The 23049-nt window shown below is 47.0% G+C and overlaps 1 protein-coding gene across 9 annotated transcripts in view; it reads left to right on the top strand.

Moving 5' to 3' along the window:
- The window catches only part of CUX2 (cut like homeobox 2), a 261518-nt gene that overhangs the window by 187261 nt on the left and 51208 nt on the right, over positions 1-23049 (top strand). For all 9 annotated transcript variants that reach the window (XM_067700853.1, XM_067700851.1, XM_067700852.1 and 6 more), the window contains one exon: positions 13958-14036. In XM_067700853.1, the coding sequence (XP_067556954.1) occupies positions 13958-14036 (79 nt within the window). The remainder of the gene's footprint in view (positions 1-13957; positions 14037-23049) is intronic.

The raw sequence follows: 23049 nt of genomic DNA, 5'->3' as shown, positions 1-23049 counted from the left end.
CCATTTAGCAAGGCACAGAATCATCCAGATGCTCTAAATGGCCCTTTTTTCTGGTCCCAGGTAGACTTGAGTTGGGAGGGCCTAAGCATTTTTATTCGGGGTGGAGGGCTCACACAGGATCTTGTTACAGTTTGGAAGGGAAGTTTGCCAGACATGTGGGGCTGCCTGGAAGTGAGAAGTAGGACCAGTACAGGGCACCCTGCTTAGCGTTCCTGTTTTTAATATGCCTGCGAAATCACTATTTGAAGGGTAGAGTTGGGGGCTGATGGAACTCAAGAAGAATGTGGAGAAAGCAAAGCAAGCGGAAAAGGGGTGTCAAGTCTAGGCCAGAGTGAAAATGCCAGTGACGATGGGGTCCCACACCTGTACTGCAGGTGCACAGGAGGCCCGAGGTGAACTGCCGACCCCTGGCCTACCTCAATGGAAGGCTGCTGCTTGGCCCCAGGCAGCAGCTGTTGGTGGAAACGTGGTCCCAGGCTGGCCAGATCCTCTGATTTTCCAAGAAAAGCCAGCAATTTGGATCTCTTCTCAGTTTTAAATGCTGCCTCAATATATATGCACACATTTTCATGCTCACAGTACTTTATGAAGGTATAATTTACATACGGTAAAATGCGCAAATCTTAAGTATGTAACTTGATGAATTTTTTTGGCTCAAATATTTTTAAAACACTTGAGGGGCCAAGAAAACATGTCCATGGGATGTATCTGGCCCTGGACCCATCATTCATGACCCTTATTATGCTGTCTGGCACCCATGATCAAGGTAGGACGCTCACACACGACAGTATGCCATGGGAAAGGGGGCAGGCTTTTGGAGAGAACCCAGTGATAATCCCATTAGTCTCATGGCTAAGGGCACATGCTCTGGAGTCCTGAGTATGAGTCCTGGCTCTGCCACTTGCTGTGTGACTTTGAATAAGATAGATCTCTCTGACATCTTGTTTTCCCTACCAATAAAATCAGGAAGATAATGTTACTGACCTCATAGGGCTGCTGTACAGATTGAATGTGTTAATGTGATAAATACCGAGAGCAGTGCCTGGTACCTAGTACCTGCTTTATACGTGTTCACTACTCTTTTTTTTTTTTAATTGATGGACTATTTTTTAGAGCAGTTTTAGGTTTAGAGAGAATTTGAGCAGAAAGTATAGAGCTCTCTACCCCAGTTCCCCTGTTATTAACATCTTGCATTAGTTCAGTACATTTGTTACAATTGATGAACCAATATTGATACAGTATTATTAACTGAAGTCCATTGTTTACATTAAGCAGTCACTTTTTCTGTTGTACAATCTTCCTTGACAAGTGCACAATGTGTATCCACCATCACAGTATCATACAGAATGATTTCACTGTTGTTTTAAATCAGGAATCTTTGTTAGTCCTCGTGGCTATTGCAAAGAAAAGACTGGCTGTGGCTTATGCATAACTTCAGGTGGGCATGCGGGAGCCCCATTCCTTACACTCAGGAAAACACAGCATATTCAGGCGTGAGAAGGGGACATTTTAGGGGTGAACTTGAGTCTGTTCTAATTTACCAAAAATGGGAGCTACTCTCCCACTTCAGGTGGGAAGTTGCACAAATCCAGGCCCAAATTCTCTGCTGCACAGCTGGCTCTGAATCCAGAGACCAGGTTCACATGCTGCCTTGGTGTCTCCTATATGATGTGGGACTGCCATATCAGCCTCTCTGGGCCTCTCAAACAAGAACTGTCCTCCCTGCCAGTGCCACCTCTGGGAGTGAGTGGAGGCTCAGAGGCATTAATTCCTGTGAAAGGTCTTTGTAAATTATAAAAAGCTCTAGATTAAAATTGGAAAGTGTTATGATCATAATCAGTTATAGAGAAAAACTGAGCTGTTGTCAAAACAGGCCTGGTTGTCAAAGGCTGAGCCACAGAATTTGGTTGCATGTAAGGGCTTCATGACAGTCGTGCATGGCTTGTCCCTCTGGGGTGAGGTAGCCAGAAAGTCAGACACACAGCTAGGGCCTGCCTGGAACAGCAAGGTCCAGGCTGGGGCACCCACCCCTGGGTTGCTTCTGCTCTTGAAGCCTGCCAGCCGAATGGCAATCAGCACGGAGCCATGTTTGTGATATCGGCAGCTCCCAAAAAGAGGAAATTGAACACAGATGCTTCCAGCGCCCATGAGAATGAATCTCAATCATCTGACTTCATATACTGGCCACACCCTGGGCAGGACGGGAAACGTAACTTCTTTCCTGCTCTCACATATAAATGGCCTTAATAGCTTTTCAACTCATTATATGAGCACATAGTTGATTTTTTTAATACCCCAAAGCAAAATTTATTTGTAAGTCACTAAAGAAAGCCTCCTGTCCTGTCCCTTTTATGCTGGGAGCCCTCGGAAGAGAAGTGAAATTGTGTATTCACTGCTAAAAAAAGCTCCGGCTTATACAATTTTAACAATAGAAAAAATGATCTTTGTGCTTCAGTGCATGGATGCTTAAAGGAAAACAGGCAGTCTGTTCAGGTGGCTGGTGAATTACAAATGAGTGGTTTGCCTTTGTTTTGAGTGACAAGCAATTTAAATGCAGTCTTATGTGGAGGCCTGGAAATTCTTTTCCCCAGAAGAGAGAGCAGGAAAAAAAAGAAAAAAGCTTCCTTTTTTTGAGCTGAGAGATTATATGAGTTGCCACTGAGTGGAGGTGAGAAGTTAGAACTTCATTTGATAATTATAAAATCAGTAGTTTGTGATTGGACATAATTGATGATTATACTGTTGCTAATAGCAGGCCTGCCAGCCTGCGCTTGTGGGACATTTCATTTTTGCGCCGCTTCCAAGCTGTGAAAGCCAACCTGGCGTGGGGCACCGTTTCCGAGATTTCAAGGAACCTGACATAAATGCATTCGGGGGCCCACATTATGTTGGATAAAAAGTGTTCATTAATGCCAACATTTGAAAACACTTTGCTCTGTGCCGTATTTTTAGCCTGGGGATAATTACAAATATTAAAATAAAATTGCATGGTGTTTTTCTTTCCTCCCTCATGCTCTCCCAGCAGACCCACCCCTTGATCCAAGCCTGGGTGGGCTTCCAAGGCCTTGCACTGCTTTTGATTAAAATCCCAGTGGGGTGGAGATCGATGTGTGGGGAGGAGAGTGTTTGTCTGTCTGCTTGAGTGAATTTGAGCTAGAGACCTGAAACTCAGCACCTTTACTTTACAGATGGGGAAGCTGAGGCTCAGAAAGGGGGTGTGACTTGCCCAAAGGTGAACAGGGACACGAGGCCCCAGCTGAAACCAGAACCCAGGTCTGCTCACTCCCAGGTCCAGCTTTTCCTGTTTCCCACGCTGCTGACAGCTTCCCTGAGATGCCACGACCTCTGGGGCAGATCCTGGGCCTCTGTCCCCTCACACTAGGTGTTACTCCATCACAGAGGCTGCAGGAGATCTCCACAGAGCCTTCGAGGTTGCAGCATAGTTTGGGTTGCAGCGTAGATGAGTGTCACTCTCCATCATCCTTCTAGATGTGGGTTTTTATTTGTTTGTAGTTCAGAAGGATTAGCTCAGAGAGCCTCTTAAGTTCCTTCCTTATCTCATTCATTCATTTTTTCATTCAGTCATTGTTGATTTAGTGCCCACTCCTGACTTGTCCTGTTGTGGACTGCGAGGGAGGAGAAAATCACAGCAGCAGCTGTTCAAGATCATCCAGTTGTTCACGCCCCAAACCATGAAATGTCCTTGACGCCCCTCTTCCTCTCACCTCACCCCACATCTACTCTGTGTTTCTGAGAAACAATTCCTGTGGCTGGACCTTCAGAATGGATCCAGAACCCCAGCACTTCTCCCCACCTCCACTGACACCACCCTGCTCTGAAATGCCATCCTCTCGCCTGGACTATTAAAGTAGCCACCTCCCTGGTCAACCTGCCTCCACCCCAGCACCCCCTCAGTCCATTGTCCACACGACAGCCAGAGGAATCCTGTTAAAACGTACGCGGACCATGTCCCTCTTCTGCTCTAAGCCCTCCCGTGGCTACTCATTCCCCTCGGGGAAAAAGCCCAGGTCCTCACAATGACCTACAAAGCTCTGCCCCTACCCTTTGATCCCTGACCTCATCTCGTCCCCTTCCCCTACCTTCTCCCACTACACTGGCCTCTTTGTTGTTACCCAAACAAGGCAAACATATTTCTGCCCCAGGGCCTTTGCACCTGCTATTCTAGCTGCCTGGAATATTCTTCCCTGAGTTGGCCAAATGACACACCCCCTCCCCTTCTACAAGTCTGCTCAACTGTTCTTTTCTCCCAAGGCCTTCCCTAGCCCTACTAGGCAGGACACACATCCCTACCCCAGACCCCCATCTCCCTCCTAGCTTTATTTTTCTCCCTTGATCACTTTCTCACCTTGTGTATCATGATTTCTTTTATTGTCTGCCTCTGCCTTTAGAGTGTCAGCTCTGCAAGGGTACAAGTTTGGGTCAGTCTTGCTTGGTACTGAATACCCAGTGCCTAGAACAGCCCCCATCCTTAGAAGATGCTCGATAAATACCTGCTGAGAAAATGAATTTATTGGACATCGGTGATGTGTCAGGCGCTATGTTAACACTTTACATGCATTATTTTATTTCACTTCACTTTTTTAAATGCCAAAAAAAAAAAAAAAAAAAAAAAAGCTAGTCCCAGTCCCAGCCCTCTGGATGCTCACAATCTGGTTGGAGAAATGGAACAACACCCAGATGACAAGTTAGCATGAGCACGGGCCTGTCATCAGATGCTGACTGATGGGTGAGTTCCTGGTGTTCAGGGGAGGTCGGGACGAAGCACAAACTCTCCCTTAACTAGAACACGAGCACCAATCAGGGTGCCTGGTACTTTTCCGGACATCTCCAAAGAGGTAGCCCCACTGCTATCAGTTCCTCTCCAGCCTGAGAATCACCCCCCAAGGATGACACATAGACAGTGACACTCGTTCTTCAGCAGACATTTATTGAGTACCTACTGTATGCGAGGCTGTGTGAGTAGACAGACCCACTCTCCCCTGGTGGGGCTCAGACCTAAGAACTGACAAACCCAGCCATGAGATGGCAGCTTCTGGAGCTAGACGGTCAGCTCAGGCTGTCGTAACAGAATACCACAGACTAGGTGACTTAAACAACAGAATTTTATTTTCTCACAATTCTGGAAGCTAGCAGTCCAAGATCAAGGTGCTGGCGTGGTTGGTTTCTGGTGAGAGCTCTCTCTTTGGTTTGTAGATGGCTACCTTCTTGCTGTGTTCCTCCATGCTTCTGCATGCCTATGTCTCTTCCTCCTCCTATAAGGACACCGATCCCCTTAAGACTTCATTTAACCTTAATTACCCCCTTAAAGGTCCTATCTCCAAATATAGTCACATTGGGGGGGCACAATTCAGTCCCCCCACCTCATGGAAGTTTTGCAAGGATCGAGTGAGTTATGCATGTACAGCACTCAATACATGTTTGAGGGTCTTGTGGAGGGTGCAGGATGCCTCCCCTGGGGCGTGCACATAGTGGGTGCTCAGTAAATACCGCTTGCTTTTATTGTAGTTACTGAACTCCTGCTTGTGTCCATCACTGTTGCAGGTTGAGGCACTGGGAGGAAGATCTAGAAACTGAACCTACAGCCCTGGAAGAGGGGATCTCAGAGCTCAAGATTGAATTTGAATTAGTGTTTTACAGCTGACGATTTAAAATAAATTTGTGATTTATACCTGAGAATTCAAAACAGTGAAAGGTGGCCAGATATGTTCATTTTATTCCATCCCATCAGGCTCTAGAAGTGGCTTCTGCTGGCTCCTGAGCCTCAGCTAGGATGTGGCCTTTCTGGGACCCACTCTGACCCTCCCTTAGGAATGTCCCCGAGATCTCAGAAGGCCAGAGAGGGTCCCAGCCTTCTGCTCTGTCCAGACAGGAGCCAAGAGAGCCCAGCTCAACAACAGCTACCAAAAACAAGAGTCAAACTCTTATTTCTTATTTAAGCCCTGACATTAAAGTGTAATTTTCATTTGCTCAGCCACATCAATGACATACGGCAGAGAGAGCATTAGTGCTCACCCGGGAGCAAGGCCCCCAGCAAACACACTCTGTGAGGCAGAGGAGACAGGTCCTGCTGAAGACCCGGGCACTTGGCTTCTCCTGGCCTCGCTCTGCCCTGCCCACCTGCCGGCCTGGCTCCTTCAGCCCTTTCAGATATTCCAGCCCCTTCCACAAACCCCTACCAGAGATTCAGTCCCAAGTGGGGGTTAGGATCATGGGCTTTGGAGTCTGACTGAGCTGGGTGTGAGTCCCAGCTCCCACACGGTATGGCCTTCGCCCTTCTGTGCCTTGATATCTTCATCTGTTAAATGGGCAGTAACACCCCCACCCCGACCTGGGTTGTGAGAATTAAATGAGTTAATATTTGTCAGACACTTAGCAGAGTGCTTGACAGAGTCAGTGCTCAGTAGTCACTGTTACTGTCGATAATAATAATTCTCATATCAGCCAAACAAGGTAATTGTTATCACCTTTTACAAGTGGTAGGACATCAGAATATTACTATAAGTAAAAGGGATTTATCACATAGACTCAGAGTAAGATGTGCGCCTTCTGGATAGTTTGGCCAAACCTCCCTAATGTATAAATTTCCCTGAGTACATTTATATCCTCAGAGATAGATGGCCATGTACTTGGATGCCTCTTCTGTTGGGGAGCTCAGTACCTCACAAGGCAACCCATTTTGAGAACTTAGAAAGATTGAGCCTCCTTGAAATTTCTACCTTCTTCCCATCCTGGGCTGCAATCTTTACAGTCCAAAATACATGTACTCCTCTCAACGCAATAGCCAGAAAGATCTTCAGCTGATTGTAGACTGCTCTTGTAGTGTGTCTCCCTGAGTCTGCTCCTCCCTTTTGGCTAAATGCACCCCCATGCGCCTCCCCACCTTCAGCCCCAACCATGTCCTGGATCAGGAACTTATCTCCTAATCATCTCTCGAATCAGTTCTTTTGTTCCCCTCTCCAGCACCACCCTGGACCTGGACCATCACCTCTCCCAGACCCTGCGGCAGCCCCTGAGCAGTCACCACGAGCCCCTTCCCGTCTGAGCCAGTCACTCCCCTGCGTCGCGGCGGCCAGGGTTTCCTTCTGCTCGTCTGCATGGCCCACGGCCGCTGCCACCCTCATTCTCTGTGCTCCCCGCACTGTGCTCCACACCCCTGCTCCCTTCACTCTGAGCCCTCGTTCCATCCGCCTCCATGTCTGTGCGTCCCTTACTCTCCATGACCCCCTTCTCCTGCCTGCTCCCCTCAGTGTCTGTGAACCCCCAGCTCTCTGCTCCCCCTTGCTCTCCATGCCCCTTACTCTTTGCATAACCCTCACGCTCTATTCCCCCTTCCTCTGTCTCCCCTCATTCTTCTTGCTCCTCTTTGCTCCCCATGTGCCCCCGGATCTTCACTCCCCAAAAGGAGAACCAGGCCTCAGAGGGTGTTAAGGGCACTCTCCCGCCCACCGGCCCCCGGCCATCCTGGGCTGATGCCTTTTCTCCTCCCATCTCATTCCTCTGCCTCCTCCTCTGAGGTACTGATTCTGAGAGCCTCTGAACACCCACCTCTCAACTGCCCGTCACTCTTCAGTTTCTTCCAGAATTCCTGTGGCCTCAGACCCACCCACCCAATCTCTCAGAACCACCATGCCCCACCATCCCCAGAGCCCGGGACCCAGCGGTAGAGGGAAGCTGTGTCAAAGTGTGTTTCACGGAACCCTAGTTTCTAAGTTTATTCTCTGATGAAAAAGCTCCGTGACCAAATGCATTTGGGAAAACACTGGGCTAAGCTGAGTTGAAGAGCATTTTCTTCTGCAGCTCTCGTCAGAGCATCCAGTGTGCTAGTAGATTTTGTACAATCCATGGAGAAGGCAGGTGGGTACAGGCTTGATCACAGGTCCCTCCCTCTTCACGCCGGGGGGACTGTGCAGCACACTTTGAGAAACGCTGGTCTCTGGTTGCAGTTCTGAGCCCTGGAGTGAGAGCATACTGGGCGCAGATACCACCTCCATCAATAACTAGTTCTTTCATCTTGGCCAAGTGACTTGGCTTCCCTGAACCTCAATTTCTTCCCCTGTAAAATGGGAGCAATAGCAGAGCTCACGTCTCAGAGCTGTATGCAGACATTCCAAAGATAAGGCACTGAACACAGAATAAAGGTTCGGTTTCTGGAAACTCTGACTGTTCATTGTGAAGAGCTTGGCACAGAGCTGTTCTCAGTAGCCAGTAGATGTTGTCACTGCTGTCTCAGACAGTCATGGAAGCACAGCCTCGGGGGGGGCCCCAAACTTGCCATTTTTCAACCACCTGACAGACAAATGCTAGGCAGCTAGAGCAGGCTTTTGCGTCTCCTCTGGCTTAACCGGTTCTACACCTGTTAACTTTCATACTCAGGGGACCAAACACATTTTCACCCCTTACATTACTTCGGGTAGTGTGAATGCCGCCTGCTTCATCAGACGCTGAGCTATTTCTGATGGTGACCTTCTTGGTGTCTGTAGCTGGCCGCCACCTCCTCCTCCTCCTCCTCTCCCTCCCCCAGATGGCCTTCAAAGATCTGCCTGTCACAAGCCAAAGCTGTCATTCTGGACCCTTTTCTCCTGCCCTTCTGCACTGTAGGACCCAGCCATGAGGCAGAGACACATGGCCTTTTATTTAGGCCGAGCTCACCTCTTCTGGGCACATGGGTGAAATACATTAGAGCTGCAGCTCTTGGAAAAGACATCCTGTATGGTTGGAAGAAGAATTATTGGCTTTATTAGAAAGCTTTTTTCCAACTTCCATGGGACTCTTTACTACATGTTAGCCCATTCCTCCCCCAACAGCTTCTTAGGCAGATGGAGAGTATTATTCCCACATGATGGATGAACAAACTGAGGCCAAGAGATGCTTCATGACATTGGGCCCAGCACTGGATCAGTCCCTGATGCCATCAGGCCTGGCCTTTTAGAAATAGACAGGGTCATCGCTCTAAAACAAGACTGAACGAGGCAGGACATCCAAATGACTACTGTCTTCAAGAGTCATATTTACTATGGGAGGCCCTAAACTTGAACTAATTCAGACCTAGTGCCATTCCAGGATGTTTTGTGATCTCTGCTTTTGAAAATATTGTCCAGCCATTAGGTGAACCTCTAAAGCAGGGATCAGCAAATGTTTTCTGTTAAGGGCCAGAGAGAGTAAATATTTTCAGCTTTGCAGCCAGAATGTCTGTCACAACTATGCAACTCCACCATTATAGCATGAAAGCAGCCATAGACAATACATAAAAGAATGATTGTAGCTGTGTTCCAATAAAACTTTATTTAAACATACAGATGAAGGGCCACATTTGGCCCAAGGGCCATAGTTTCCTAACCTTTGATCTAGGACAGCGCTGTCCAGTAGAAATAGAATGCAAACAACATAAGTAATTTAAATTTTTCTAGTAGCTGCGTTATAAAAAGTAAAATGAAATAGGTTAGTTTAATTTTAATAATATATTTTATTGAACCCAATATGTCCACAATATTATCATTTCAACATGAAATCAATATAAAAATTATTGAGATATTTTACATTCCTTTTTGCTTCCTAAGACTTAGAAATCCCATATTTTACATGTACAGCCTATCTGAATTTGAATAGTCACATTTCAAGTGCTCACTGGCCACATGGGCTAGTGCTTACTGTTTTGGACAGCACAGCTTTAATGGGGCAGGCTGACATTATAAGGAGACAGTCGTACACATAATCAATACACAACTGATAAGCACCATGAATGGATAGTAGAGGGTGCTATGCATAAGGACTGGGAAACAATAAAGGGATCTTCTGTGACTTGCCCTCACCTCTGCCCTGAATTCCTTTTTGGAAGTCAATAGCAGGGCTTTCCTGGTGGTCCAGTGGTAAGGAATCCACCTTCCAATGCAGGGGATGCGGGTTTGATCCCTGGTCGGGAGCTAAGATCCCACATACCACGGGGCAACTAAACCAGCGCACCACAACTACTGAGCTCGTGCGCCTCAACAAGAGAGCCCTCATGCTGCAAACTACAGAGAGAAAACCCACACGCCACAACTAGAGACAAACCTGGGTACTGCAACAAAGAACCCATGCCGCAACAAAAGATCCCACATGCCTCAACGAATGCAACTTAGTTCTGCAACTAAGACGCAACACAGCCAAAAAAAGAAAGAAAAGAAATAAATCAGAAGTCAATAGAACATTCTTATGCCTATCGTAAACTCCAGCTACCACACATGCTTAGCATGGACGACTATAAAATGAAGCATTCAGACTTTGTGCTGGCTCATCTTTGATAATTCTCCATCTAGGGATCGGGAGATGAATTGCTTTTGTTTCTCATGGCTTTTCTTGGACCTCAGGTCAGCAGCATAGCAGCCCCTGACCTGGTACAGCCATAGATAGCAAATCAAGGCATCAGCATCCAGATGGGGTCCGAGTGATTGTCCCCACTGGCTGGGATGGTTTTTCTATCCAGGAGAAAGGGGCCCACATCTGGATTCAGAACAGTAATTTCAACCCCCAGACCTGGTGTGAATCTCACTCTACCATTTACTTCCTGAGTGACCTTGGGCAAGTTACTTAACCTCGCTGAGTCTTAGTTTCCTCATCTGTACAATGGGTATAATGACAGCAGCTACCTTCAGTGATTGGTGTATGGAGAGGGATGATTATGAATAGTAAGTATCTGGTACATGGTAAACTCTGAATATTACATTATTATTATTATTAGTTCATCAAGGATGTCCCCCCAAACTCTGAATTAATTGCCCCCTCCTCACATTAATCTGGAGACTCCAGTGTTTGCATCACCTCCTCCTGTGTTACAGTTCCTCTTTGGCATTGCTGTGTCTCCCACTCAGCTGTGAGTCCCCAAAACAGGAACTGTGTTTTGTACATCTTAGCAAGAATAAAACTCTTCCCTTTGCCTAGATTCTAGAACATTATTTCTGTCCATCACCATCTTCCCCTTCTGGGAGATAATTCCTGATGTTCCTTCCACCCATCAAACTGGGTCAGTCTCCCCCCACTTACACACTCTCAAGCCCCCCTGTGCTTTTCCTTTGAAGCGTTTAGCACATGTAATTAATGAATTATCTGGGGAATCTGACTTTTTTTTTTTTTTTGCGGTACGCGGGCCTCTTACTGTTGTGGGCTCTCCCGTTGCGGAGCACAGGCTCCGGACGCGCAGGCTCAGCGGCCATGGCTCACGGGCCCAGCCGCTCTGCGGCATGTGGGATCTTCGCGGACCGGGGCACGAACCCGTGTCCCCTGCATCGGCAGGCGGACTCTCAACCACTGCGCCATCAGGGAAGCCCTGGGGAATCTGCTTTGATGTCCGTCTCCCCACTGGACTGTGAGTCCTCTAAGGGTGGGGCTTGAGGCTGCATTATTCATCGCTGAGTTCTCAGCTCACAGGTCATGGCACATAGCAGGTGCTCAGGAAATGTTTGTTGAATGTATGAGAGACTGTCGTTCACTCTGGAAGGTAAGCGACCAGAGATTGCTCTCAGAATAACAACAAGAGAGCTTAAAGAGCTTTTGTAACTGACCTTTTTAAAATCACTTGCTCAACATCCACCATATATTTCTCTCCACCTCTCTTAAATAAAAAGTCTCTGTGGACCTTGTAAAACCTTCAAGCCATGCTGTCCAGTAGAAGTATAATGTGATCCACACATGTACTTTTACATTTTGTAGTACCTACATTTTAAAAAGTAAAAGAAAACAGGTGAAATGAATTTTAATAATATATTTTATTTAACCCAGAATACCCAAAATTTTATCACTTCAACATGTAATCAACATAAGAATAGCTGATGAGCTATTGTACATTCTCTTTTTTTGAACTAAGGCTTTGAAATCCGGTGCATATTTGCACTCACAGCACATCTGGATTTGGACTTGCCACGTTTCAAGTGCTTAGTACCCACATGAGGCTCATGGCTGTCATATTGGAAGCTGCAGAGAAACTGCTATGGTTTTCAAATTCTTCTTCCCAGAGTGCCCTGCTGTGTGTGGAGGCGAGGCTTTTCTCAGGTGGTCTTCATAGGACACCAGAGATGAGCACAGCTGAAGTTTATCATCCAGCACTGGGCAGAACCTGTCCCCATAACAGGCAAGAAGGAAGGAAGGGGTTGATCATACCAAGAGGTGACATGTCTATGGGGCTTAATGCATGCTAGGAGTTTTGCAAAGGGCTTTACATTGTGTTAAGTCATTTGATCCTCTAGCGACGCTTTGAGGGAGGCTATCATATTATTATCCCCGTTTTACAGGTGGGGAAGTAGAGGCACAGGGATTGAAGTGACCCACCTGTTCAAGGACACACAGATAATAAGTGGTGGAGCTGGGATTTGAACCCAGGCAGCCTGGCTCCAGGACCTATACCTCGGTTGATCACCTCTGTGAGCAGACTGTCTCAGAATTGGGCCCTGCCATTTCTCTACAATTGTGTCACAGGCAGGATCTAGAGTCAGTGCTACCCACTTGGATTTGTTCATACAACAAATTATGTTGAGCCCCTTCTGTGCACCAGACCACACGCTCACAGAGCTTACTTTGAGGGGAGGAATTCAATAACAGACACTTCCCCAAATGGCGTTACTGGGATTCATAGGAAAAGCCCAGCTCTGAAAGAGGGTGTTGACAAGTAGATGCTCTGATAGAGTCATCATTTAGCAAGCTGGCACCAGAGGGAGAGGTATTTCAGTGCCAGGGGGAATAAAGCTCTGTTCCAGTCCAAAGGGGGATGCCAGCCCAGTGTGTCCTCGAGGAGGTAGGGATGGTGACCTGTGGGTGCCAGGAGCTTGGTCCAACAGTATGCCAGGAAGGCCCAGGACTAATGCCAAGGGGAGTGGTCAAGAAGAGCCAGCATCAAGGCAGTTGTGAGGCCGGAGCTCAGAATTCACAGCCAGGAGCGAAGGGATGAGATGCTGCTGAGCCCCAGAAACACATCTTACGGAGTCTCACTGGCAAGAACAATAAAAGTCTGTGAGGAAGAGAACGAATGCATGAAAGTAGCTCCTCACTACTGGTCATCCAGTCATTTGGTGTATTCATCAATCAAGAGGCATTTATTGAGCACCTTTGGTATGCCAGGAACTGTTTCACAAGCTGTCACTCTTGACATTTGTTGAAACTGATATCTTACTAGAGATTCAACAATTTCTCTTTAATTTTCAGTGGCAAGACATATTCCCCAGATGTGTCCCACTTTCCTACAAAACGTGTCATATTTGAACCTCTGACATTAATAACAGGAATAATAGTAACAGCTGTTAATAACCTACTGTTGTGCCAGGCCCTGTGCTAAGCACTTATATATAGCTTTTTTTGATCCTCACAACAGGCCTAAGAGGTAGTTTCTATTATTTACCCCTTTTTTTTTTTTTTTTTTTTTTGCGGTACGCGGGCCTCTCATTGCTGTGGCCTCTCCCGCTGCGGAGCACAGGCTCCGGATGCGCAGGCTCAGCGGCCATGTCTCACAGGCCCAGCTGCTTCGCGGCATGTGGGATCTTCCCGGACCGGGGCACAAACCCGTGTCCCCTGCATCGGTAGGCAGACTCTCAACCACTGCGCCACCAGGGAAGCCCCATTTACGCCCATTTTACATATGAGGAAACTGAGGATCAGAGAGGGGCAGTGACTTGCCCAAGGTCACACAGCCAGATGCAGTGGAGCTGGAACTTGAACCCAGACTTTCTACTCCACACTTTTTTCTTTCTTTTTTTTTTTTTTTAACAGGCAAAGTCTATTTATTTAGAACTTGCTCTGGCAAAGGAGTCAACCACCATCAGCTGAATTTTGGCAGTCTACTCCATACTTTCAATCTTCATTTCCCTTCTTCCTCCCCCCAATCCCATGTTTGCACATATAGAAAATGATTAAATTTGCTTCTAGACTCAGATGCTGTGGTCACACGTGATTCTTTCTCTTGTTGTTTCCAAAGGTGGTGGCTCTTAGTAAGAGAAGTCAGGAGGCCGAAGCTGCTTTCCTGAGCGTTTACAAGCAGTTAATTGAAGCACCAGGTAAGACATGCTTGGGCTCCGTGAGTGAATAATTAACAAAAATAAACTGCTGTTAGGACTGTTACACAGGCGCCTCCTCTCAGTGGCATCTGGGGACAGGCCAAGACTCCTGGGTGAGGCCAGGCCCTCCATGGGTAGGAGTTGTAGGGACTGAGGGGGTCTACACCCAGTCTGGTGTGATGTGTCCCCACACGACTCTTCCATCGTACCCCACTGCCTTCCAACATCAGCCAGGGAGCTTTGGGGGGCTCCTGGCAAGATCTCCCACCTGGATCTTCTTGGGGAGCCGAGTGTCTTGCCCACCAGAACCCCCATCCCTTTGCCACAAGGGGCAGAAGGCACCCAGTGCTCTCTGCCAGCAGAGGGCGCTGGAGGAAAGACTGCAAATGTTTCCTCCAGCATGGCACGGCCAACCTCAAAAACTTGATGCTCCTCAAAAACCAAACCCAAAAAAGCATATACTGTATGACTCCATTTACATAAAATATGAAGACAGGCAAAAATTAATGTCAGCACTATTCACAGTGGCTAAAAGGGGGAACAACCCAAATGTCCATCAGTGGATGAATAAATAAAATGTGGTTTACCAATCCAGTGGAATATTATTTAGCCATAAAAAGTAATGCAGTACTGACACATGGTACAGAGTGGACGAACCTTAAAAACATGATGCTGAGTGAAAGAAGCCAGATACAAGAGGTCACACAGTTTATGATTTCATTTGTATGAAGTACCCAAAATAGGCAAATCTATAGAGACAGAAATCAGATTGGTGGTTACCAATCCGGGGGCAGGAGAGAATGGGGAGTGAATGCTTAATGGGTATGAGGTTTCCTTTTAGGGGAATAAAAATGTTCTGGGACTAGATAGAGGTGGTGGTTGCACAACATCATGAATGAACTAACTGGCACTGAATTGTTCACTATAAAATGGTAAATTTTGCGTTACAGAATTTCACCTAAAAAAAAAAAAGGCACCTGTGCTGTTAGAAGTCAAGAGAGTGGTTTCTCTTGGATGGGGCAATAGTTCCTGGGAGGGGCCTTTGGGGGCTGGAGATGTTGCTTCTTGATCTGGGTGTGGATTACAGAGGTATGATCAGCTTGAGAGCTTCAACTGTGTACCTAAATATGTAGATATACTTCTGCAAAAAGTTTCCCTTTTTTTTTTTTTTTTTTTTTTTTTTGCGGTACGCGGGCCTCTCACTGTTGTGGCCTCTTCCGTTGCGGAGCACAGGCTCCAGACGCGCAGGCTCAGTGGCCATGGCTCACGGGCCTAGCTGCTCCGTGGCACGTGCGATCTTCCCGGACCAGGGCACGAACGCGTGTCCCCTGCATTGGCAGGCAGACTCTCAACCACTGCACCACCAGGGAAGCCCAAGTTCCCTTTTTTAAAATGGCCCGTCTTCTGCACGTTTTCATTTATTGACCTAGAGATGGGAACCCAGAATGTAGTGATTTGCTTAATAATAGTGGAGCTGGGAGACAACTCCACTGTGCTAACTCCCTCCACCCAGACAGCCCCTTTAATCCATTTCTAGTACTTCCACACAGCTGCAGGAATTAGTGCTATCAGAGGTGACTGGAGCTGGGGGTTTACGAAGAAGAAAATGAGATCCCACTCTAGGCTGAGCCATGGAGAAGGCAAAGTCATTTATATTTGATGTCAAGGTTGTTTGTGAGATCTTTGTGCAGGGGTTGGGAAAGTCCCTCGTTCCATCTGTCTTGGGCAGTTGTGGTGGTTTAAATAGTGTCCTCCCAAAATTTATGTCCACTCTGAACCTCGTAGTGTGACCTTATTTGGAAACAGGGTCTTTGCAGGTGTAATTAGTTAAGGATCTTGAGGTGAGATCATCCTGGACTTAGGGAGGACCCTATATCCAATGAAGGGTGTCTTTATAAGAAGAGGAGAGGGAGTTTTGGGACAGACACAGGGAAGAGGGCCATGTGAAGACAGAGGCGGAGTTTGGAGTGATGCAACTACAAGCCAAAGAATGCCTGAGGCCACCAGGAGCTGGAAGAGGCAAGGAAGGATCCTCCACTAGACCCTTCAGAAGGAGCACAGCCCTGACAGCAACTTGAGTTTGGACTTCTGGCCTCCAGAACTGTGAGAGAATAAACTTTTGTGGCTTTAAGCCACCTTAGTGGGAGGTGCTCTGTTATGGCTGCCCCGGGAAACTAATACAGCAACAATGATGTGAAGCTTCCCCTCCAAAAGCACATGAGCTGGGTGGTGAGGGAAGTCTTCTAGCCTGTTCTACTCAAAGTGTAATCCATGGACCAGCAGCATTGGCTTCGCCTGGAGCTCGTTAGAAATACAGAACCTCGGGCCATTGAAGCGTCTGCATTTTAACAAGTTCCCCAGGGGATCCGGGAGCACATCACAGTCAGAGAAGCAGTGGCCAGGTGTAGAAGTTGCATGTGCTCTACCCTCTGCATGTTACAAGCCCCAAAGGAACAGGCCCTACCAGTCCCTGTCTCCCTGGCACAAAGAAGTTGAGTCCAGTGCCTGATGCCTCACAGCCAGGGAGAGATGGGACTCAGCTCTTGATACATTCAACAACTATTTCTAGAATGTCTGCTCATGTCACAACTTGGCTACTCGTGGGAAGTTATGTTAGTTTCCCATTGCTGTAACAAACTGCTGCAAACTGGGTGGCTTAAAACAACAGATCCTTATTCTTTCTCAGTTCTGGAGTCCAGAAGTCTGAAATCAAGGTGTCGGCAGGACTCTGCTCCCTCCGAAGACAAACACTGTTTGGTGTAGGGAGCAGAAAGCTGAGTAACTTGCATCCTTCACGTTACACACTGTATTTCAATAGGGGAGGACTCTTCCCTACCTCTTCCAGCTTCTGGTGGCTCCAGGTGTCCCTTGGCTTGTGGCTGCATCACTCCAGTCTCTGCCTCTGTCTGCACATGGCCTTCTTCCCTCTGTGTCTCTGGGTCCCAAATCCCCCTCTTCGTTCTCTTATAAGGACACTGGTCATTGGATTTAGGCCCCGCCCAGATAATCCAGGATGATCTCATCTCAAGATCCTTAACTTAATTACATTTGCAAAAGATCCTTTTCCAAAAAAGGTCACATTTACAGGTTCCAGGCATTAGGACATGGATGTATATTTTGGGGTCACCATTCAGCCCACTACAGAGGCACCTGCAGACTCGACTCGCTCTGCTCCAGTCCCGTGCTCTGCCCTGATTCTGCACTCGCAGGAAGGCAGCATGGCCACATGGGTTTTCTCAGTCAGAATGTTTTGGCGGCAAGAATGGCTGGAACCAGACAGCACAGCCCTCCAGGCTCTGTGCCTTCCCCCTGCCAGGGCATGGCCCTGTGGTATGAGGCCAAGACAGCTGTGTCTGCAGCCCTGGTCGTTATCACCCTTACTGAGGACCACACCAGGCACGTGGCCGAGAGACCGAGAGGCCGCCCCATTCCTTGCAGCCTTTTTGCTTATGATGTCTCCACCCTTATCAGAGCTATCTGGGAAAAAATTTGGAAAAATACACCCTCTTATTTCCCACTCTTTTCAATTCTTTGGGTTGCACAGTCTCAGTGGCGAATGACAGTGGAGGGTGACCCAGTACAGACCCCAGAGATACCTCCCACGAGTCCACATGCCCAGCTCCTCCACCGGGCCTCATAGTACCTTTCCTGTAGCACCAGGGGGCAGCACTGAGATGGGCTTGTGTTTCCAGGCAAAGACCCCAGTTCAAATCCTGCCTGTACCACTTACTCATTGGGTAACTGTGGACGAATTAATTCACCTCCCTGAGCTTCAGTTTTCGCTTCTATAAATTGGGAATAATATCAGAGTCTGTCTCATACAGTCATTGGGAGGCTTCAGCGTGCATGGCGCAGAGTGGCACTTGCTAAGTGTTAACTGTTCTTATCATCATCTGTGTGTCCCTAGGACAAGTGAAATTCTCCAAGCCTGGGACTGAGTCATAGTAAACCTGTGTACCCTGAATCCAGTACACAGTAGGCACCTAATAATTGTTTGTTGAATGACTTAGAAATAAGATTCAGACGCAGAAAGTGGGAGAAGAGTTATTTGAATGAAAAGGTACTTTTTTCAACTAGTGCTTCCTGCTTGCCACGTGTTTATCTACTCAGATGGCATTTATTGAGTGCCTCCTGTGTGCCCAGCACTCACTAGACACTGGGAACATAACCATGAGCCTGCCGATACAGACACGGGCCCAGACCTCAGAGAACTTGCATTCTGGTGGCAGAGGTAAACAGATCATCACTCCAGTAACCTGTTGTCTCAAACCCAGGGGAGCGTTTGGGGGTGAGAAGGGGCTTACAGCCCCCATGTGGGAGAGAGCATCATTTCTGGGGTTCACTGTGGACCCACATCTTTCTGAAAATATGTTAACCCACGAGGCCAGAACCGCAGTGCCAGTCAGGGACCGTGAGCGCTCCCAAGACTGGCATGGAACTTCCTGGAAAGTTCCCGTGCTCTCTTGCCCCTCTCCCCAAACGGTCATTCCAAGCCTAGTGCTGACTCCACGTGTCTGATTTCCCAACTCTACTCCCCAGAAATGGAGGGGTGGGGGGGACGTACATTCCCAGCTGTCACCAAGCTAGAGAACGAGGAACCTTAACTGATGGAGACATACCATACGAACAGCCCCTTCAGGGCTCTAATTCATTTTCAAGACATTTAAGAATAACAAAATGTTTTAATGATTTCTTAGGGGAATTAGGAAGACATATTTTTGTTCTCATTAAATTGTATCCTCAGACACAAGAACCAAATGTCAGATGTGTTGCTGGTGCTCGGAGCTTCCCTCTTCACTGTCCCTGCCACACATGCCTCCCCAGCCCCTCCATAAAAATAACACTCCTGGAAAATTTGCCAGGATGAACACTCTCCTGTTTTTATACTTCTTGACAGGCAAATTATTTGTCGAAATACTTCCCATCCACACCTCCCCCCCGAAGCCACACAAGTCCTGATTCAACATTTTTGTTTTGAGTGACTGCTGCCAACACAAATCTTTGGCAGAGAATGCGATATAGCGTGATTGCTCAGCAAGTATTTTGATAAGTGTGCAGCCTGTATGTCTATAATTATGAAAGAAAACCGTAAATCTTTTGGATATTGTTCACACAGATGTGGCGTGAAGTGAGGAAAAAAAGCAGTAAAACGTGTTAAAAGCATAATTAATGTCATTGTTGTAGAGGATGATTTGATTTAAACCTTTCTGACTCCTGTACCGGTGACGGCTGATTTCTTTATTGCGTTCATAGAGTCACTAGGTACCGACCCAAGTTTCAGAGAGCTAACTTATTAACTGAGTGATTAGGTTAAAAGCAAAAAGAAAAAAATGTAAAGAGAAAACAAGGAAAGAGCAAGTAAGAGGACAGGCAGAGGAACACTGCTGAAGAGATAAGAAGGGAGAGGTGAGTCCCCCCAATTTTTTTTTTTTTTTTGCCTTACTTTGTATTTTTTAAAATCTGATGCAGGAGATGGCAACTCCTCACAGGCGTTTCTCTCCCTGCTCCTCCTTTCAGGAGGCAAGGCTGGGCAGCTTAGGTTGATCGAGCTGTAGCATCAGACACAGTGGGGTAGGACTGTCAGCTTGGTGGGGTTTTTTTGAGCTGTGTGACCTTGGGCAGGGGCCTGAACCTCTCTGACTCTGGTTTCTGTGTCTTTAGCAGAGGGATAATAGAACCTGTTCATCAGTCAATGTGAGGATTCTATACCTGTACATGAAAGCATTTGGCAGGTTGGATAGCAGCAGCCCACTGCAAAGCTGCCATCAGGGTATAAGTTACGTGAGTCACACGCATTGGCTTTGGATTTCATTCAGCTCTGTCAATTATCAAGGAAGTGGGGTGAGAGGTTTAACACTACAGGGTTACTGAACGTGCAGTAGGACAATACTTTCCAATGTTTAGGATTTTTAAAATTTTCTCCGCAATTATAAAAGTTGTATATGCCTACTGTCAAATTCAGAAAATACGGAAATAGGAGGGGAAAACTACCTACTAGAAAAGCAGTGGCAATATTTTGTTGTTTTCCTATCTGATCTTTTCCCCATGTACTTTTTCAAAATGGTTGTTCATTCTGCATGTACCATTTTCAATCCTGCTTCCTTTCACCCACTACAAGCATCTGTATTTCTCTGTGTGATTACAAATTCTGAGTAACTTTGGTTCCTCTTGTGTAACAGTCTCTTGTGTGGCTGTATTGTAATTTACTGAACCCCATTCCCAACACTGGGTATTCGGGGTTCTTGGGAATGCAAGGCATATTGGTACTGTACTGTAGTTATAAGAGTGAGAAAGAAAACTTGGGAAGGGGAATGTATTGTAGCCACATATTGACCACAAACCCAGGAAAAGTGGTCAGAAAGAATAAGAATCTTTTTCCCCCTTGTTGATTTATTTTGTACTTCTTTGTTTATTAGTTACACTAAATATCTTTTCACATGTTGTGAACCACTCATATTTATTATTTTGTAAATCACTGATTCATGTACCCTTAGCACATTTTTCTATCAGAGAGATCATTTTCTTATTGATTTGTAGATGCTCTTTGTATATTAGAGATACTAACCTTTGTCCTGGTAAATGTGTTTCATATCTTCTCCCCTAGTTTGCCTTTTGTTTCTTAATTTTGTTTACAATGTCTCTTGTATATGATACACGGCACACATTCAAAAAATATTAGCAGAAAGTAGGAAATCTTACCAGACCTTTGCTTTATGGCTTCTGGATTTATTGTCATATTTTTAAAAAACCCTCTCACCTGAAGGTTGTAGGATTTTTTAAGTACTTTTGTGATCTCAATTTTTAGAAATTTGAATCTTTGAAGCATTTGAAATATATGGTGATGGAAGTAGAAAGTGGGGTTAAGAATTTAACATTGTGTTTGTCCCAAATGACTAGTTCTACTGCCATCTAGTGGATAAGCCACCTTTGCAGATAAAGGCAATACAGATTTTAGTGTAATGAGAGACCCATCGCTGTCTTTGGCTGCCCTCACCTCCTTCCCTTCCTCCCTGTATGTGCCTCTGCCCATTTGGTCCTGTTGAGCTCAGGGGAGCACAGAAGGGTAACATAAAAGGTTATTTAACCCATAAAAAAAGGAAAAGTTTAACAGCAGATTTTCCAGAGATGGTACTTAACTTCAAAAGGCATTGTCTCCCCATTTTCTGCCACACCTTTGCCTCTGCCATTTCTTCTGCCAGGAGTGCCCTTTCCCCCTGGCCACCTGTCTGATTTTTACTACTCCTGGCAGCTAAGGGTTGAAAGATGATTAAAGGAAAATATCCAGCATGATGCTGGTATCCAGTGGGTGCTCAATAAACGGCTGCTCCCTTTCAGAAGGGATGACAGGCGTTTCAGCTGTGGCTTTTCATCAGCTCATTCTCTGAGCACCTACCATGTGCTGAGCCCTGTGGGAACCCAAACTTGAGTCCTGCCCTGCCCTTGGAGTCCAACAGGGGCCACATGACCCGAAGACAGACGGCCAGAACACCCAGCAGAAAAAGGGCTTCAAGGTGGGAAGGCCAGGAGAGGTGCCTCAGGGAGAGCAGCCTTTGAATTTCAACGATGAGCTACCATCCTTGTGGGGCGGTTTCTTGGGTGCTCCCTGTGTGCCAGGCAGTGCGCTCAGCCCCTTACAGAAAGGATTTCACTTATCCCCTCTGCCCCTTGGAGGTAGGTATTGCCATCCTGCCCTGCTGTGTGGCTGAGGCAATGCAGGCTCAGAGAGGTCAAGCCACTTGCCCAAGGTCACACAGCAGAGAGGTAGTGGAGCCTGAATCTTGATCCCTGGCACCAAACCCAGATGCAGGATTAATTTTAAAATTGAAAGAGTTGGGGGACTTCCCTGCAGGTCCAATAGTTAAGACTCCATGCTACCAATGCAGGGGGCCCGGGTTCGATCCCTGGTCAGGGAACTAAGATTCCACATGCTGCACAGTGTGGCCAAAAACGAAAAAAAAAAATTGAAAAGGTTGGAACAAAACCATTAGAGATTTGACATCTAAATACAGTGAAAAACAGCTAAGGGTCTTTGCTGCCAGTAGGTTGAGAGGTTCTAGGGTGAGAGGATGAGCCCTTTGCAGAAATGCAGATGTGTTAGCTGGAGGAAGAACATGACCCCTAACAGACATGTACACCTGGTCCTCCTGGCCCAGGGCTCCAAAGGCTGGTACTTCTGTTGAGGAGAAATTGAGCCACAGAGCTCCAAATTCAGGGGGCAGAGAGATGCCAGGAGGAGCACTAGCGGGACTCTAGGCTGAGGGACCCTCTCAGAGAGGGGCCAGTCCCTGTCCTGCCATCTTGCATCCTGTATCGCACCTGACTTCTTTGATCCTCAGTTTCCCCACTTGTGAAGTATGGATAATGATCTCACCTAATTATGGGCCCATTGGGTGGATTCAGTGGGAATGGAGAACACTTAACATGGTGCCTGGCACAGAGTAGTAGCCCCATGCAATTCATTCAACAAACATTGAACTCCTACTGTTTGATAGGGACTCTACTCGACACCAGGGGCACAATGTTAGGCAAAACAGACACTGTCCTTGCCTGCCTGGAACTTTCTGTGCAGCTTAGTCTATGGAAACTTTGTTTTTACTACAATGGACACGGGTTTGAGTCCCAGCTCTGCTGCTCCCTGGATGGGTAACCTTGAGTAACTGGCTCTACCTCTCTGAGCCTCCGTTTCCTCCTCTGGAAAAGCACACTTACCTTCTGGTACCTCTGAGAGGATTAAGCAAGGTGAAGAGTATAAAATCCTAAGCTGGTGTCTGGCACACAGTAAATGCTCAGTAGACCCGTGGCTGCCGTTGCTGTTGGTGGTGGTGTTACTGTTACATCACCACCCAGTACCAAGAAGGAAGACCCTCTCCAGCCCCTCTGTCCGTGCTTAAGCCGGGAGACCCGGAAGCAGCCAGCCCTAGCGACGAAGGGAAGAAAGCACGGCCCCCATTTGCATACAAGGGCTGGGCAGCCCATCTGCTATCAAAAAGTTAGGATTAAAGGATCAAAGTTA

The sequence above is a fragment of the Pseudorca crassidens genome, chromosome 12 (assembly GCF_039906515.1).
Source record: "Pseudorca crassidens isolate mPseCra1 chromosome 12, mPseCra1.hap1, whole genome shotgun sequence".
Taxonomy (NCBI): domain Eukaryota; kingdom Metazoa; phylum Chordata; class Mammalia; order Artiodactyla; family Delphinidae; genus Pseudorca; species Pseudorca crassidens.
This window is presented reverse-complemented; position numbering and strand designations above follow the sequence as displayed.